The sequence below is a fragment of the Centroberyx affinis genome, unplaced genomic scaffold (assembly GCF_046629955.1).
Source record: "Centroberyx affinis isolate AG114_WGS23_722 - 3 ecotype Tasmania unplaced genomic scaffold, CSIRO-AGI_Caff_v1 ptg000723l_1, whole genome shotgun sequence".
Classification (NCBI taxonomy): Eukaryota; Metazoa; Chordata; class Actinopteri; order Beryciformes; family Berycidae; genus Centroberyx; species Centroberyx affinis.
In genome coordinates this window covers 601,634-620,684 of record NW_027279340.1, presented here as the reverse complement: position 1 = coordinate 620,684, position 19,051 = coordinate 601,634, and the positions used below count along the sequence as shown (strand labels likewise).

Below are 19,051 nucleotides of genomic sequence, written 5' to 3'. Positions count from 1 at the left end.
GGTTGCCAGATGGATCTTTCCTCGGTAACGGCACTAATGTGCTGGGTTCTAAAGACACTGGTTTCTAGTAACAGTGTTCGAATGTCAATGCTGGTGTCTTGTGTCAATGATGACTGATGAGATAATATGTAGTGAGTATATTTCAGTGGCCTTCATACCACCTGAATGTGAATAGTGGAAACAGAAATGCCGATGCTCGCCAAGAGGGTTGCCAGATGCTAAACATGACATTCCGCATTTTACAGTCAATTTGTGATGCACTGACAAGGATTTTGACCTATAGCCAAGTTATAATTTAAGTGTTTCTGAAACGATGCCACAGGCTGATATTTTACATTTTGTGAAATTTAAAGATACTACGTGTAGAATATTTACAGTATATCATTCTCAAATTCTCAAAATTTTGATAACGTAGTCTAATGGCTGTAATAGGGGGGCAAGGGGTCACCAAAGTCCTTAAAAGTTGCAATGAAGCTGCATTTTGAGAGCGTTTTGCTTCCTTAATGTGATGTATGATTTCCTTTTGAAACAGGATATTGGGGCAGGACATAACACAGGGAGGGATCACTCAAACGTGTAAACCAATATGATATCCTGTTAGGGAGAGAAATGCAGTTTTATTTGATGGGAAGGGTGGAGGGGTGGGATTGTTCAAAAATCTGTGATGGATTTATTAGTTAGCATTTTAATGTACAACTCCTGGTATACGATGCAGCCACTTAAGATTTTGATTTTTCCAGGAAGTGATGAGCTTTTGATAATAAATTAACATTTTTGTCATTCTTTTTGGCCTAAATTGTCAAATAGGTGTATGTTATGATGGTTAGAATGAGCTAAAAAGGCAAACAAAAAACAATTCAGTGTGAATTTAAGGTCAAACGAAAACCGCATTTGTAAGTTTGACAGAAACATTTTCTAAAAACGAAATATTTTATGAAAGGATACCAGCATCATACAGTTATTTCCTTATTTTGTCATTTTTGCCTCTTAGCTTACATAAAATCAGCTGTTTACAGTTCCAAATCAGTTCACTTGCCAATCCCTTGGATTTTTTTGAAACAGGAACAACTGTGCCTTTCCGTTCAGCACTACACATGTGACTAGTGTCAGCCTTATCTTTTGATCTGTGACATTGTACTCCTGAACAGGCTCTCTCGCCCATTAGACTGGACTTAGGCGTAGCTGGCCTGTCCCCTAACCCCACACAGACGGTCCTGGAATGTGTCTTTTATGCTGAGCCATGTGGCTTTTCCTAAGACGGCCTTTGGTGTGAAATGTGCCACTTGTTTTCTTTGCGGCCTTCAGTCTGTTTTCTGTTACTGGGTAGAAGCAGTGTGCGGAGTGACGCTTCTTAAAACTACACAGAAAGTGGCAGCATAGAGCGCATGTGAGAAATTATTCCCATCTCAACAATCAGTGAGTGCTGGAGCTGTGACAGACTTGTCATCAGCAGAGTTGTATGACAAGCATACTCTTCAGCCTTAATGATTGCTCTCTAGCCATTGCTCTGTCTCCTCACACCGCTCTGGGAATGGGAAACCGCGCCATGAAGAAGGTTGCATTGCTATTGGTGAGCATGTGCTATTCTGTTTATGTTCATGTATTATAGTATGTCATGTCTGTGGTCTTTCCTTTGATGTTGAGTGTACACCTGTTGTTCAGCTGTGGCCGTTGTATGCTTGGAATTAGAAGTGGTGCAGAAAGATTACAAACATTGTAATGTATAGATATTTTCATGTGTTTGATGTAATGGACACACACTGATGGTCATTGCCAATTAAATGACACTGGATTTGTTCAAGTTGTAAATGGCTTCACGCATTGAACAACAAATCCTGAAAAAAAAAAAGGTTTTTTAGGCTAGAAGATAAAAAATGACCCATTGTAAATACAGCTGAATTTAAGTGAGAAATGTTCAATTTATGACAATGATAAGTAACCTGTTTTGATGAAAACAATGTTAAGTCACTGTAAATTATGTATCAGAATTTCCATTCCATTCGTGCATGAAGCAAACTCATTTGACACGATTGCTACAGTCATGCTGCTTTTTCAGCAATTAGCCTAGATTGCTGACATTTAGGTCCAAGTGGATACTGGCTAATAACTGAGGTTGGCATAAATGGTGGAATAATATCACTCAGAAGGTTGTCATATGTCCTAGAAATTTGAGGTCTATTTTTCCAGAAAATGTGCAAGTCTAAAAACAACAAAAAAGTATATCTTGGGAAACATCACTATATGCTATTACGTTGCGATTCTATTAGATTTGTCTGCTGATTCCACTGTTTGCAAATTTCATGAGACTTCTGAGATTATATTTATTCTCTGGTGTTCTGGAAATGTCTTAGAATTGATTCCCTTAATTAAAATTGTGGGAACATTGACAAGTAACCTGGCTCCCTAGCAAAAATGTGCCGATGGGTTGTTTCCACTGAGCTAGTTAACACTTCAGATAAGTAGCAAGCAAGTTCTTCCTTGTTTGAAAATGCAGTGGCATAATTTTGAGGTTATGTCTAGCGCACTTTTTTTTTTGTTTTGTTTTGTTTTGGGGAGCCTTAGTCAGGCTTATTTGTGATGGGGCTGTACCACTAATAGTTAAGTCATAGAAATTCATTTTGAATTTCACTTACAACAGTAGCTGTAGTTGAAAATGGTCAGTTAATGTTAAACCGCACCAGCACCAAATGATAAGCCACGTTAGTGACATAATATGTGACCCTGCGTTTTTATATAAATATAAAGAAATTTCAGGCCTTGTTTTGGGAATATGTGAGAAGTAGCCCTGATCTTGTGTCCTTGTTAGTTAAATGAGCTGTCTTTGCAGGCATAGGCCTGAATGTTCATAAACATGAGTCCAATTAGTTATTGATGAGTTGATAGCATTTTAAATTTCAATAGGCAGATATTTCATCATGCTGCTTTATTCAGTGGAGGTCGAAATGTGCTATTGGGGTTACCAGAATTCTTAACCATGAATATTAGCTTTTTAATTACCCATTATCTGTTGTGCATGTCCTTGTGCAGTGCTGTGGAGGTCAGGACGAATGCTCTGAAATCATTTTCTGGCAGACGTAGGATTCAAATCCAAACAAAGACATACAGTATATATACTTGATATATTGTGTTTTTTTCTCTCCACTAAAAGCTTTATAATTTATCAGATAGCGGCAGATATCCTATTCATAAGTTGCATATTAAGAGATCTATACACCTGCCTCCTGTAGAGCATATACAGCCTTCCAAACTGTGAGAGGTCCGCACCACATTTTGACAGCTGGAGTGTGTATGTCACAACAAGGAGCAACAGGGTTGGAGTAGAGGATCAGTGCCTATGTTTGGACTAAGAATGTATCAGTGCATATGGGGTTAGGTGATATGTGTTGGCTGCGTTTGTAGTCTCTTACTCAATATGTTATAGATGACACGGAATGACACGTGGCAGAATTGTGTGAACTGAGAGAACTAGATGTATGAGAGTTAAAGTTAAAAGCAGAATGTAAAAACAGTCCTGTAAAGACCTAACATGTGCCGGTAATCAGCTCTCCATGTATGTCTTAAGGAGGACAGATGGTGACTCACTGTCCCAGGTGCTGCAGACTCAGGTCACCAGAATTAGACCCTCCGCCGCCTCCTCTTACTCGACACTCTCTCCTTTGACCCAATGCCAAGCTCTCCTGCTGTTTCAACATCAGAGAAAAGGGACTCAAGCATAGGGCCAAGCTACCCCAAGGGAGAATGAACTCATCATTTTTAACCTATTAAATGGTGTCTCATGCAGCTTCATGAATCAACATGCAGGCCGCACATTAATGTTCCTCACAACGCTGAAGACCTAATCTACAAATATATTCTGGAGTTGAGTCAGGACTTGATTCAGATTTATTTTTTTTAAGCAGCTGCCTTTCTATTCAAAGGTACTAAAAGGCCATCACATGATATTATTACATGTTGAATGTCAGAATCTTGAGTGTTAGGTTAACATGTGGCTCCTAGCCATTGAGCTATAGCAGGTGTTAATATCTGTATACTGTGTCATATACATTAGTCCCTGGGAAGCCAGGCTATTTGATATTGGCAGTAGGAAAGAAAGTTCAAGTCAGGTTTCATATGCAGGTATAGAAAAAGGATGGGAAACTATTTTGACAGTTTTAATTTCTTTTAAATATTTGAAAAACAAACAAACCAAAAGTTGGATAGACTGGAAATATTCGAACATCACCATGTTGTCACTTACTGTCCCTTGGGAGAAACTTAGTCAAAGGTATACAACAATGAGTGACACATCTGCAGTATAAGGTTGAAATGAGAGAAACAATGGAACTTTAAAATGGAATCGTTGTATTGGAACGCTCAGGAATGTGCGGTGCTGATGCAGGAGCTGAACCTGAGTGTTCAGTGGGAGATGTGCTCAGTTATCTGTGGTGCAGACCACTGCACAGGACTCAGGCATGACTGCCTGCTTGTCTTCAATACTTAAGTTTGTTTAAAAATAAATGAGTGGAAAGAAAAATTATATTAAGTTTTAGGAATTAAATGAATAGCTTCTGATCGTTTAACTTCATGTTTGGAATGTGTATGTACTACATTGTCTGGAATGTATTTGGTCTGAACAGCATTACAGCATTGATGGGTAATAGGACATATGCTTATTCATTTTGTCTTTGTTGGCCTACCCTGACATGTAGAATCTTATACAAACCTTCTACCCTGGCAGATCTGTCTGATGTATAGTATTTGGACAGGAGGCCGTGTGTGTGTGTGTGTGTGTGTGTGTGTGTGTGTGTGTCGTTTCTAAATCTAATCCGTGGGACAATAGGAGTGATTACAGGCCTTTAAAGCTCATTTGCTAAGAGCCACTGTTGATGATCCTAGCCGAAACGCACCTCTGGTGTATATAAGAGGTGAAGCATGGTTACAGTGAGTAGGGGTGTTTGTGTGTGTGTGTGATTGGCTTGGTATGCCACTGGCATTGTTTAGGTCCATTTTGAACATGGCTTTGCTCCAGACAATGTTTCTGGTCATCAATGCCAAGGCCTTTCTGGCTGCAGGATGCCTCCAGATTTAGATGAGGCAGCTCCTTTTTATATCTGTCAGCTTGGAACAACATGTGGATACTTTACTACATGAACTTACTAGGTGCAGCTGTGATGGGAGAGGTTTGGGATTTGGATGAGCAGATTGGTGACCATCTTTTTGTTTTGGCTTTCCAGTCACCTGTTTAAAAGTACATATTTTTTAAAGTGACCACTAGGTGGAGAACTTCTATATGTCTATATACTGTATCTGTAAAGAGGACTTTTTTGGGGGACAAGTGGGGGACATGTTCATGGACATTGTTCCATTCATTTTGGATGCCCATCTAGTTTTATTCACTTATCTGTGGCTGTTACCTGTACTGGTCAGTAGATGGCTCTGTCTCCACTGTGACTAAAATCATGGATACGCCTAAGCAGGCTGGCTTTGGTCTTCATGATTTTTGTCATTTGTGTGATGTTGTAATCAGCTTAGTGTAGGTGCTGGGAATTGTTGGAAATTGTGAATGTACAATTTATATGCCTGGGTTTGATACTTTGAGCAGTTAAATTGGTCAGGTTCACATACAAAACAGGTGGCAAGCTTGTAATTAACACTAAGCTAGTTTTCCCTTACTGTATAGCAGCCTGCACTGGGAGTTTTGAGTCCAGTGTTTATTCTCTGGCTCTATAACTAAACATGCATGATGTAAGGCAAGCTTATCCAAGGTATGGTGCAATGAGCAATGGCAGATGTTGTTGCCCAGTTGGAGTTTGTTGTTGTTGTTGTTGTCTGAGTCACCTAAAAGATTAACACTTTTCACTGCCCTACTGCAATAGACTCATTAAATCTTAGAGAGGGCGTTCAGTTGTAATACAGTGCAGGAGCATCAGACACTCTAAATACAGCAGCATTTGTTTCAAAACCTTAACCATGCCTCAAATCATATTAAATTATATTGTTGATTTTGCTTTTTAAATGTGATACAGTCGGTATCATATTACGACCATTTTAGCCTCCCTATAGTACACTGGTTGCCTGTTAATTTTAGAATTAATTTTACGGTTCTACTGATAACTTGTAAGGCAGTGTGTGGTCTGGCCCCCAGCTACATACCAAACCTTTTAATTACTTATGAGCCTAAGTGCAGCCACAGATCCTCAGGTAGGATGCCCCTGGCTGTTCCAAAGTCCAGGCTAAAGACAACAGGTGACCGGTCATTTTCCGTCAGAGCCCCAGGTTTTGGAACGCCGTCCCTGATGAGCTCAGCCAAGCAAAATCAGCTTTATCTTTTAGATATCTTCTTAAAAAGTACATTTCTGAACAGGCCTTTTTCATTTGGCAGGGGCCAGCAGCTAGTATAGGCTCATTGAACTCGGGGGAGAATTGCCTGTCCATTGGTGATTTCATTTAAGCCCCTCCCCCTTTAGTGGTTGGCTGTTTTTTGATCATTTATATCCATTGATTCTGAAACCACATTGAAATATGTGGTTGTTCACTGGAGTGTGGAGTGTCCTTTCAATTGGTGATGCACCTTCCTCCTTTCATGATTAGTTTTTTAATCGTCTTTATCCCAAAAGTCGCGTTGAGATCAGTGATGGCTCGTCAGACTCAGGAGAGTTTCCTATTCATTGGTAACGTCATTAATGACCCTCCCTCTTACCTGGTTGACTGTTTTTCATTGCCAATATCTATTGATCCCAAAGTTGCATTAATGATAACTATGATGAACCCAGTATGCGGGGCTTTACTGATAAATGTATCCCTGCATGGAATGAAAAATATGTAAGAGCTAACAATTATGTGATGAGAGAAGGATGGCTTGTTTTAAGAACAGAGAGAGAGACAGAGTGAGAGGCCACTGCTGCTAATGCGGCTAATGTTTAGTCTGGCCATGAGCGAATGATGAGGTATTTGGTTTCATGGAGCCAAATTGGTCAGAGTTTATCACGAGATACATGCTTGCTATAATTGTCATTTTTATTGTGTTATATTGCCTTTGGTTTTACTCTCTAGCATCTGTGTTTTGTATCTTTTGTGTTATTGAAAGCAGAATTAAATATTTCATTGTGACTTGTCAGGTGCACAGACCTTTGGTGGCAGACAGAGCTGCAGAGCTACGATAAGGCAAAGCAGTGTGAGGGCATAGAGCATGGGTGTTACACTGACACCACCACTGGCTGAATGAAGCATTGACTCAGTGGGATGAAAAGAAGCTGGATTCCAGCCAGCAACCTTTGTTTGAAATAGTGCTTGGAGCTGCTGCGAGGTGTGTGTGTGGGGGAAAGACACAGAGAAATGGACTAAGAGAGAAATTTGAAACACTATAATAAAGCCAATAAACAATACAAAAACGCTGTATTTGCCCCCCCCCCTGCACAATCACCTGATCTATTAACATATCAGCATATGTGTAATCACAATAAAATCTGCCCTTAAATGTCCTCCTTGTTGGCTGAGGCATAAGCATGGACAGTTTCCTTCCTTGCACCATCATTTGAACTGGCATTAGGTGAAGAGAGCCATTCCAGTTTTACCTGTGCAAGGACAGATGTGCTGCAATACAAACGAGACACTGTGATGAACGTATTTATTGAGAGTGTTTGTAGATACATTAGGTGCTCAGGAGGAGCACCTCTGTAAGTGACGTATGTGTATACGAATGATACGCACTGTTTAGGCGGCGCAGAGCCCTAAGCGAAATGCAGTGTGCGCTCATACACCAGGCAGTATGGTAGAAGTCCTCGCTACAGCCTGTAGACATTCACATATCAGGAAGTAGTTCAGCCATTAAAATTACTAAGTCAACGCATGAATTAAATATTTTGTTCAGCGATTCTCTTAGTTACAACACTCTGCCACCACAGCACTTTGGTGTTAACAGGTGGAGTTTTTAGTCAGTTGACATTAGAACTAGGCTAACAGTATTATAATTTATGCTGGTCATGATTAGAATTCTGTCATAATTATCGAACTGGCAATTATAATGTCGGTTTAAACATTTATTCAGTAAAACAAACATTGTAATTTATTATAATGTAATACATGACATATGAATAATTCAATACTAAATACAAAATTTCAATATATCTTCACCAGCTGTTCCCCTATTAAGTTGCCAGAACATTGCAGACTACAAGCTACTCAGTTATGTCATAGCGACGGATCCTGAATTTCTGGTTGTCGCAACATTGTTACAGCGTTATGATGAATCTTTGGTTGTTTGATTACATTGTCAAAATGACATGGCAGTGTAATTTGGCTAGCTGGGAGAAGCAATACTTAAGGAAACTTTTTGTTGTTCCAGTTTGAATGTTGCAGTTTGAATGTTGCAGTTGGCCTAAAGCCTAGTACAGCGTGATCTGCTTTTTCTGTGAGTATGGTACTTGTTAAGGGACAAGGCCCTAATCTTCTTTCCAGGTGAACTGAGACCATCCTGGTGTCAGTTGTCTTGTTGCTTCTCTGTGACCAGCCTGGGAACTCGGCCTCAGCTCCCTGTCCCATCTGGTAGCTCTGTCCCTAGAGCTATTATAGACAGGGGCATGAATATTTCATACAAGTTTATTTATGTATGCCCTTAAGTTGTACTATTCTCCTGGGACAGGGTCCCTGCTTTAAGGTTAAGTAAACCCTACTTAGCCTTAAAGCAGGGACCATGGCCCAGGAGAGTAGTATAATTTAAGGGCATACATTGATTGACTAATTAAGCTCTGTTATGCCTGTTGATTCCCTGTGTAGCCCAGATATCTTTTTAGTAGCTATGCTACAAAGCTTTTGATTCAAAGGTGCTCCACTGACTTTGTAAGGGTAAAGCGCCAGAACTTGTCTTCTGTTTTAATCTTAAATTTAAAGAGACTTGAAACATCTTGTATGTCACAATGTCACAGATTTAGAATTGTCTGAAGCATGACTCACCATTCACATGCATTACTCAAAGCTCAAATGCACATGTCAAGGTGTAAAAATCACACAACAAAGTAGGCTCTATGAAAGTTTAAGCAATATCAAATGGCTCCACTTCCCAAGTAGTTCAGTCCCTTGATAATCAATACCGACAATTCCAAGTTGGCATCCCAAGTCCTTGTGGAGAATGTTTGTCCCAAGTTGTCTTGGAGAAAATGAACTTCTCAATAACATGAGTCCAGAGTATGCATCTTTATAGTTTAAAATGGGCTGTATGCTTGAGGTTGTGCAATCAGTTAAGATACACACATATTTTCCCAGCTGCTTCAATCATCAGTAGCTTCCCACCTCTTTTCGATAGACTATAGTGCTATGTATTTGTGCCAGCTTGTTTGGACGTGATATATTGTTCTCTCAGGCCCCCTTTACACCTTGCATTAAAATGCGTCTCGTATCCAGATTGTATCTAGATATGATTTAACCTGATTACATTTACACCTGGTATTAATGTGTCTCCAGTGTCCACATTGAGATCCAATTGAGATCCGATTGCTCTGTCCAGCTCAAACAACCGAACGTCACATCCTCCTCTCGTTTGCGCGGGTCCAAAAAAAAAAATAAAAAAGATGATACCCATCCGTGAAGCTGCGCTATTGTATGGACTTATGCTTGCTTTTGGAAGCGGGGGAAGAAGCCGTCTTCAACAACTGGAATGCCGAAGACGAAAGTCGCGCGCGATTACGTATTTCCGCCCACGTAGTTGTTGTATGTGGATTGAAAACGCAATTGCATTTACACTTGTGTTCAATGTAGTCACAATGCGTCCCTGACCACCTTCGGAGGTGGTTTGGCCCATCGGATCACAATCCGTCCTCAATGCGTCTTGGGTGCATTTACACCTGTACTTTCATGTGGTCAAGCACTATCCGATTGCAATCCGATCACCCAAAACGCATTTTAATGCAAGGTGTAAAGGGGGCCTCAGTGAATCCTGATTTGTTCTTGATCAATGAAGACACAAGTGTTCATTTTCCCAGGTGCTTCAACTATCAATAGATTGCCAGCTCTGTACTCCAGAGTATAGTGCTGTGTATTTGTGCCAGCTTGCACATGAGGAGGTTCTGTGCTCTGTTTCATTTAAGGCAGTATGGGCCTGCAAGCCTCTATTCATCATCATGCCATCTCTTCTCCCTTCCTCTTTGTCTTTTGTCTTCCCCCCTCTTATTTATTCTGTATTTCCCCTCCCCAGCATATTGCCAGGTAACAGGGGTAACCCCAGAGGACCTAAAAATGTATTAATCAGATTCAGACCTGAATTAAACCATGATTATTAAACTTTGTTACACCTCAGCCATCTGGGTGGCTAGGTTGACACACAATGCTTGTGTAGATCTGTTGGTCAATGAGCAACATTGACATCCTCATTTTTTCTCTTTTGGTCATGTTGTATCAAGCTGTCAGGCTTGGCCATCCTTTTCCAAAACACCCAGATGAAAATGGCTATCATTTTGTGAATTGTGAAGAAAGGATAAATAAAGACAGTGGACAACCCCTCATTCTAGTGCTTGAGGGCTACTGGCCTTGGGGCAATCATGACTATCAATATCACTCCAGCATCTGTTTTGTTTAACCATTCTGTATCAGTGTGCACTGTATTGGAGGCTGTTCATTGTTAGAATTGCTGTTTATTGCTGTTTTGATATCGGAACAAATAATGGCTTAAGTCAGCCAGATTGTTTTTACTGTAGCGTACTTGGCTAGTTTGAGGTACATCCAGTGCTCCAGTCCTCCTTATTTCTGCACATACACATAACCACTCATTGCCACTAATTAAAGCTGCTTCCAAAGAAAAGGCAGCCTGCCTGTCGTAGGTGGCATCTCCCACACACTGGCCTTGTCACACAGTAGATCTGGCAGAGATGAGCCGGTGGACCGCTGTTCTCGTCCACCCACATGAAGGCAAATAGTTTGACTCACTACCACCACATTGACAGCAACTCGTTTTCATGGAAACCCGAGCTCAACTGGATAGAAGCTGCAGGCTTGTGAATGAACACCTTAACAAAAAAGGTTACACCTCCACTGGCCAATTGAGTTGATAATTGCCTCAGGATAGTTATGCTGTGTGTGGGTGACAGTTGTTCCATGTCATTCCTCTCTTTCCCCGTCTCCTTTTTCTCTATCGTTTCCTCACAGAGATTTGATGTTCTGAAGGAAAAAGCCTTGGCTCATATGTTATTTATAGGCTACCCATCACAGGCACGTAAGGAATTTTAGTATTATATGATATGCAGCAATGTTACACAGGAACAAGATTCTTGAAATGTCTCTTTGAAAGCAGCATCCAACAGGTTCCAGAATTGGTGTTCCAGTGATAGACAGCAGAGGGAGGCAGTGGTCTTAAAGTGATGTACATAAGCCATAGCCCACAGGTTGTGGCCGCTTGTTGCAACTGTGCCCAGACTGCATCCCAGGCTTTACTTAGTAATGAGCCATTTCCTATCTCACATGGGCACTGTCCATCCACGTGTGCAAGCGGGTGAGCATGCATGTGTTTGCTTGTGTTTTCTCCTGTAATGCCTCTGGTGTTGGGCAGAGGCTGCGTAGCTTCTCTTCTGGATAATGTAGAGACAGGGTGTGGATGAATAGGATGAGACAGTGCTGTTTCTACTGAGGACCATGACCATCCCAATATAAATCACAGCATCATTGATACTGATATTCTAAGGTAATAAAGCTGAACACATGTATTTAAGTGTTTAAAGGCTGCCCCTTTTCACAGAAATCCTTCCACTTCTATTTTAGCAAGTCCTTTACAAAGTGACCTTGGAAGTTCTTTTTTTACTTATTTAAGCAACTATTTGGGCTTTTCATTAATGTACAAGCGATAACTAATGAAAACACATTTACAATCCTGCAGTTTTGTAAATACAGCTGTCCTAAGAGTTTTTCCCCCAAACGTTGCTTTGCTCACTTTTTTGAACTCAAAACTGTCAAACAATCAAGTTTTCATGGCTTAAGCCATAGCTGGGCAATAGTCTAAGAGCATTTTAATCAGTCAGTCAAGGGTTAAAAAATATACATTGCCGCTTCAATGGTCAGCGCTATGCCTCACCCTCTTCACTTGTGCAAACTCTTCAAACAAACGTTGTGTGGCAAAGAGGAAAATAAGTTAAGTGACCAAGTTCCTGGATTGATTGACAAGAAGTGGTAAACATTTTTCTCCAGCTTTACATTCTCACACAACATACACATGCATGCACATGGGATTTCCCCAAGTCTGTTTTTGAATGCACAGTGTTTGCCTTACCTTGTGGTGGAGCCTGCATTTCACCCCTCTCAACCTGGCACAGCTCCACAGGCATTAAGCTGGAATGGCTCTCTGTCACTGTCTGCTGCATGTACGCTTTTGCCTCCAATATTTGCATGAGGACAAATAGAAGGTCTCAAAGCCACTGAACACTATTATTGTAAGGTAGTCTTATTGAACTCACTCCATGTTTAGACATTTTCAAGCTGTATTTTGACCTATCAGAATTTAAGTGTGTGAATGTGCACATTTGTTTGTCCAGTCTGTCATTTTTTTGTTACATCTGAAGGACCGAACTTTAGAGTAGCCCAATATCTCACACTAGGGCACAAATGAACACCAGGTTTATATTTTGTGCCAATTTGAAAGAGATGCTCCGTCACACCCCAGTGAAGAATAAATTAAAACAAGGCAACACTTAACATGTTGTCCTGCAGAAACGATTGTTTCCCCTCTGGCCCAATCGGTAACAAATAGTTTTGATCTGTAATTGTAAGCACCTTCCTTGGGCCAATCACTTTGAAAACTTTGCTGGAGAGCAATGGTGAGAATCATCATTTCTTCAGGTTTTGTCAAAATCTGATCACCAGTGTCAGAGATACTGCTCATGGCACAAGGACAGGTGGCTGAATAGACAATGTAGCGCCCCCCTTAGGCCAATCAGTGTAATTTTTAAAATGCTGGAATGCAGTGATGAGACGCATCATTCCCCAAGTTTCATTAAAATTTGACAAGTGTTTTTTGAGATATCATGTGACAGATAGATGAAGGGATTGACTAATGGATTGTGTTGAGAGGGACAACAAGGAAGATTTTGGTAAAATGCTAAATGAAATGTCTCTATATACAGATGATTTACAGTGTTCTTCAGAAACTTTCCTTCTGGTAGCATAGTTACATAATTGTTGACTCTTGCCTGACAGAAGGACTCTTTACTCCTTCATGCTGAAGGAATTTACAAGGCGTCATGTACCACACATCGTAGGTCTCTGCTGTGGCATACTGTCAATACAGTGGTGGGCTTCGGCTGCTCATTCATCAAGTTTTACATTTGCCGTGAGCACTTGCCTGTGTAAGGGACTGCAGCTAATCACTCAGTGTTTTGAGGGAGGTGTGACATCACACACACACACATACACACGCACCCACCACCTTCTTTTAAAACAGCCTGCCCATTCGTCTCTTGAGCACAGATGAAGGGAAACTTATGTTACTCTGATAATTAGAGGAGTGCAGCATGTGTTTGCCTGTCAGACTCAGTAGACGGCTGTGTGTTAGGCCTACAGTCTTCGTTTAAATAGGGCCTACATCTGCAGCCGTACCCTGTCGGTCTCAGTTGCTCTGAGAAACTGGGAGTGATTTGTAAGTGTGCTGAGTAACTAGAAGCCAAACATGCTTGACCTCTGGCACTCCAGCAGTCTTGGCGTTTCTCGTCAATGACTGCAACGTCTGTAACCCGGCAGTGATACTGGCAAACACTATGATTTGGGCTTAATTGAGTGGCTTGTAGCCAATGGTGTCATTCCAGGCAACCGGATAGGCTACTCTTCCCTCTTTTGGGCGGTCTTTGTTTACAGCCAAGCTCTACATAATGCCTCAGTTTCCACCTTTTTAATTTCACACTATAAATCTCCCAATTTACTCATAAGACAATAGAAGCCTTGCAATCAAAGTACATAAGAATATGCAGCAAAGGCTGAGGAAAAGGTTCCCCTGCATAGGGGGCAAGCATTCCAGAAGACCCAAGGTTAAATCTGCCTGCATGGCTGGAATTCTACCAATTACCTTGGGCTGATCATGTTGTAGCAGACTGGAGCTCAGCAGTGCGTCTGTGTCACATAGCCTGGTAGCCTGAGATTAGCCAGAAAGCTCATGTAACCTCTACATAGAAATGTGAGCTTTTTGAAGGTTGGGCATGTTAAAAACAAGCAGCCCTTCACATGTGTCTCTTTGGTTACTTCTCACTACATGTGGATGATCTTCAATCATGTTTTGTTGAGTTTGCAAACTGTAAGTCCATCATTCAGATAATTCAGGCTTTCTGTTGCATTATTCAAATGTTTTGCTTATTTAAGAAAACTACTTGTCCCTTGTTCAAGACTAGGGCCTTGTTTTTCATTATATATTGAATGGATTGGAAAGGCCAGCATGCCAGGGTCGTCAACACTGCCTGTTGTCAGACAGGCAGTGTTGACAAGGCAATTTTTCCTGTAGAGCTGTAAGGAAATACTCTCCTAGCTTTACCCTGTCTCCCTTTGACTTTGAATCTCTGTCAGTGTGAATTTGAAAGATCTGCATTGACCTGCATTCTAGCCATTGCCCTGGAGGAGAGAAGTGCACTATTATGACAGATGACGCACTGTAGTAGTCTAAACCTCCTCAAACACTGATGGCCAGCAAGACTGAAAGAGGTTCAACTCCACAGTTAATTTTTGTAATGGATATAAAAGTCCATCCTTCCTGACACCTGGTCAAGTAAAGCCTTGTTGAAGTGCATGTGTCACACATACTAACATTTGGCATCTGTGTGATCGGTCTCCTGAAATATCCTCAGCCGCTTTGCTGACATAGACAGGGTTATTGAGATTCCTTCACACCTTGGTGCACGGAAGAGCCAGAGAAGGTTAGCATTAAACAAATCATAGCTTCAACGCTTATGTTCAAAATGGTTAGTGTTTCAAATCAGGAGGTAGCCTAATATTTCAATGTGTGTTTTATGCTGATAGTTTTCAGGGGTAAGCTTTACTCTGGGCCTTGTGATGATGTTATATGCAGCTGGGTATAATAGCTGATTTCTATGGCAAGATGGACCAGAAGAGGGTCAGAGAATGACTGCAATGAGGAAGCTCCATGGATACATGTGCCGTATCGGACGACTGGTGGTATACATTCCTCCACTGCGGGGTCACGAGAGCAGATTCCTCTGTGCCTGGCTGAGGGGGGAGAGACTGGGCAGGTCCATCCTCTTTTCAGGCCCTGACAGCAGCTGCTCAGCCTGGCAGGGACGCAACAGTGACCTCACACCCCAGAGATATTTTAAAGGGTGCCAGTCAGCAGGGGAGTGAGTTCTGAGTCGATAAGTGGAGAGTCCCAGCAAGTGCTGTATTGATACGTACGTGTAGTGGTTCTGAGGTCCAAGGAAGATACTAGATTCAATTTAGTAAGAAAGATCATCTGCCTCCGACAGTAGTTGACCAGCTTTCCAAGCTCCTTCTGGGATATGATCCAGTAGACGGGCCTCTCTTGCAATGCTGCGGCATTGCCCTATCCCCCGTTTCTCGTCTGCTGGTGCTCGGAAAAAGATGCCGAAGGTTGCCTCTGGGAAGGAGAAGACTCCCCATGTCCTGCTGGAGGGCCAGGGTGTTGGTCTGGCAGACCCAAAGGATGTTGCCAAGGAACCCTTGCCCGCTCAGAAAGTACTGAAGATATTTAGCATCAACATCATCGCTCAGGGTTTGCCTTTCTGTCGCAGGCGGGTGAGTATTGTGCGTATTGGGGCTTGGGTTTGGTTGAACCAGAGAACCTTAAAATGTCAAAGGTCATTCCACACTCTCTCACCCCTGCTCACCTTGGTTGTTGCTGGTTTTTGCACTTCAATAGTGATAACAGTTTGAAAACTAATTGTCTCTGCATTTTCTCTGGGCTTAAATGATCAAAATGCCAAATCAAAAATCTCTGCAAAAAGTTCTGCTCCAGTAATTTCCTTCCTCAGAATGTTTACCAAACTGCCCACAATTTGTTGCCCTTCCTTTTGCATGAAGTCAAAGTGAAGGAAGTTTGAGGCTGACATGAAAATAACAATGACCTCTATGTTGCTAATGTTTTTTTTCTTACCAGATTTCATCACCTCTGTTTATTCCTTAATCCTACTTCTTTTGCATCAGCACACTGGAAAAATCACTTTGTGTTGAATTAAGAATTAATTTAATAATGATTGAAAAGTTATAGCCCCAATTTGATGGTTACAGTCAGCCCTTCTTGAATGTTTTTCATAGAACATGCTGCAAATTAGCTCAAGATATTATGAAGACTTGTTTGATCTTGAGTGCTTAAATATATCAACATTTTTTTTTTCTGCTTATCGTTAATTGAGTAACCTTTTTAAGAATACATTCAGATATTGGCATTGATGTATGATTAATCATTTGGTAGTTTGGTAGACGTGCTACAATTTGTTGAAAAGAGATATTTTTGTCCATACACTCATAGATGCAAACTTCGCTTTCCATTGCTCCGCCCATGGCGGACCGTGGATCCCAACCCGTGGCCTTTTAAAGGCTGTCGGCAATGAGCCTATTTTTAGGTTACGTTTTTGGGTAGAGGCATAAATGCATTGATTGGAGGGGAAAATTTTGCATCTACTGTTTATGGAGGAATATTCAGAACAATTCTAAATAATTAAATTGTGAAATGTTATCATAAATAAATATATACTGTTGAATAAATAATTCAGTGTATTAATAGACAAATATCTAGCACTTATCTATTCATCTATTGATTAATACATTTATTTGTGACACAATGTGGTGTGCAATTAAATAAATATCAACTTCATCCATCAAAAGCCAATGGGCGGGTTAGTCAGTTGTTCATACTTCAAAATGGCAGTGGCCAGGGCAAATGTTGACTTTGAGATTTTCTATGATATAGTGGAAGACATGTTCACTTTGGCAGTCAAAATGCAAGCAGTTGGTCATTCTTCTGACTTCTTAGAGCAAGTTGAAGGCTTCTCTGAAACAATTCCAATACTATTGGCCTCCTTTGACTGTGACATTGATGATGCCGTACTTGTAAACTTAATGGAACTTATATGATGAATTAAATGAGACATGATAGGAGCTCTAACAGTAACACCGCTCGTCTTGGACCACCCCTCTTTTGACATTCCTGCTGAGTCAATAAAGCATTGTGCTATGTGGCTTGAAAACTCATGAACCAGCTTCTTGTATCAAGCTAGCTGCTGTCCAAAGTAATGTACTGCAACTTTTGGAAGCCATTCATTTACAGGTAAATACTAGTTTATCCCTCTATGCCACGACTGCTTAATTTCTCCATGCATTGTCAATGGCAATCTACTCCACAAAAGTCAATTCCCTGAGACTGCAGCCAGGTTTTTCTGTATAATTCACCCAGTCATTCAGCTGTCTAACTAAATATATTCATTTCATTGTGTGCACTGCACCTTGCACCACTGAAATAAATAAATGAATCGATAAATATTTAAATAATACAGATTTCATTGGTTGGGTGTTTATGAGTTAAATTATTTGACGATGCATTTATTTATTAATGCTGGCATTTCACAAATTAATTATTGTGACGTATATATATTTGATTATGATGACATTTCACTATTTATTAATTTAATTTAATTTATTTATGGTAGTCCAAATGATTCCTCACTGAATTGAACTTCCTGTGTAAAAATTTACAAACCCATATACTCATTCATTCAGTGAAGTTGATTTTCAGTTGTAGTAAGTTAAAATTTGGAAGTTAAAAGTTGGAAAGATCCTTTTTAGCCTTCTCATAGTGTGTAGATGTAATCTTTTTTCCATTTGACAGTATGGTAAATATCTGGTGAGAAATAATTAAGGTCTGAAGTCCAGGAGAACTCAATGAGACTGGGAGCGATTCAACATTATACTTTGACCGCTGTTTCCATTTAAAGACCCCAGTTTGTTTACTTTTGTTTGCGGTGGCCCATCCAACCTTTCCATCGTAAGCTCTATTTTTCTTGTAGGTATTTCATGGGTGCACTGTAGCTGTATGTAAGGACCTTATACTTCCTTCCTGACCAAGGTTTGACAGTCACATTGAGTTGAAATCTTTCCAAATTGAGTTGGACAAATTGATTGAACCTTTTGCTCTGGAACATCCCGTCAAAGAAGCAGTACCTCTGCGTTTGACCTCTGTGAATCACAGGGGTGGCGACACAGTGTTTGCTTAATCTCAGTAGAGATCTGAAAGATAGACAGTTTCAAATATGATCTGCCAAAGTTTCAGAAAAAGATGGAGATGGATGGGAGAGTGAGGGACATGGTTGTTGAGTATTAGGCAAAGATTGACAGAAATAAGGATAGCAGTAACAATAACTTGGGAGTGCCTGCTATTTTTTTTGTTTTTTTTCTCTCTCAGATCAAAGCTAGCCGCTGCGTTGACCAACTCTGAGATCAGAATGGTAATTTAGTCTTAATTAGTGTTGTTTATGCACTAGTTACAGGTTCAAAGGCTAAGCTGAGACGGATTGCAGCAGGAGGTGGTACTAATTGCCATTCCTTTTGACTACACAGCCACAGGCTTGAAATCTGCCCAGAGGCACTCAAGTATTTGTCAACTTTTGATGACTTTGTTTTGGCTTGCAACATATAATAGAGACAGGTCAATCGCGACAATGCTGAGAATGAGAATGCTATAACCTCTTTTATTCTGATGTTCATTTCCCATAGTAGCTTATGCATAGCTTTACTACTAGCTACAAGCCGGTATAGTGTTATATTACACTGCTGTTATCCTTAAAATGTGTGATGCATTATGACTCTAAATATTGTCCCTTTGGACAGCATGTACTGCTTATTTTTTGCCTTTATACAGCATAAAAAGCTTGTTTTTGTAAAGTTCCAGGATTTAATAATATTTTACAGTTGTAATTTCTAAGATGAATATGCAGAAGCTGAGACCCCAAAGTTTTTCATATTTTTAATGAAATTTGAAATACCCTGATTGGTTCCAGACCTGGGCCTCAAGGGTAGCATGGAGCTGCATGCTTCTGGCATCAGGAACAGCAATAAGGAGATGGTTGGATTAGCCTGTGTCTCCGGC

General features: G+C 40.7%; 1 protein-coding gene across 2 annotated transcripts in view; it reads left to right on the top strand.

The window, feature by feature from the left end:
* fbxw7 (F-box and WD repeat domain containing 7) overlaps positions 1-19,051 on the top strand; it is a 141,145-nt gene that overhangs the window by 56,559 nt on the left and 65,535 nt on the right. Inside the window, exon 1 of one of the 2 annotated variants that reach the window (XM_071519709.1) lies at positions 15,478-15,705. The exons of the other annotated variant lie outside the window; for it this stretch is intronic. Coding sequence (XP_071375810.1) covers positions 15,478-15,705 — 228 coding nt within the window. Of the gene's footprint in view, positions 1-15,477; positions 15,706-19,051 lie in introns of those variants that run through there. 2 annotated transcript variants of the gene reach the window in all.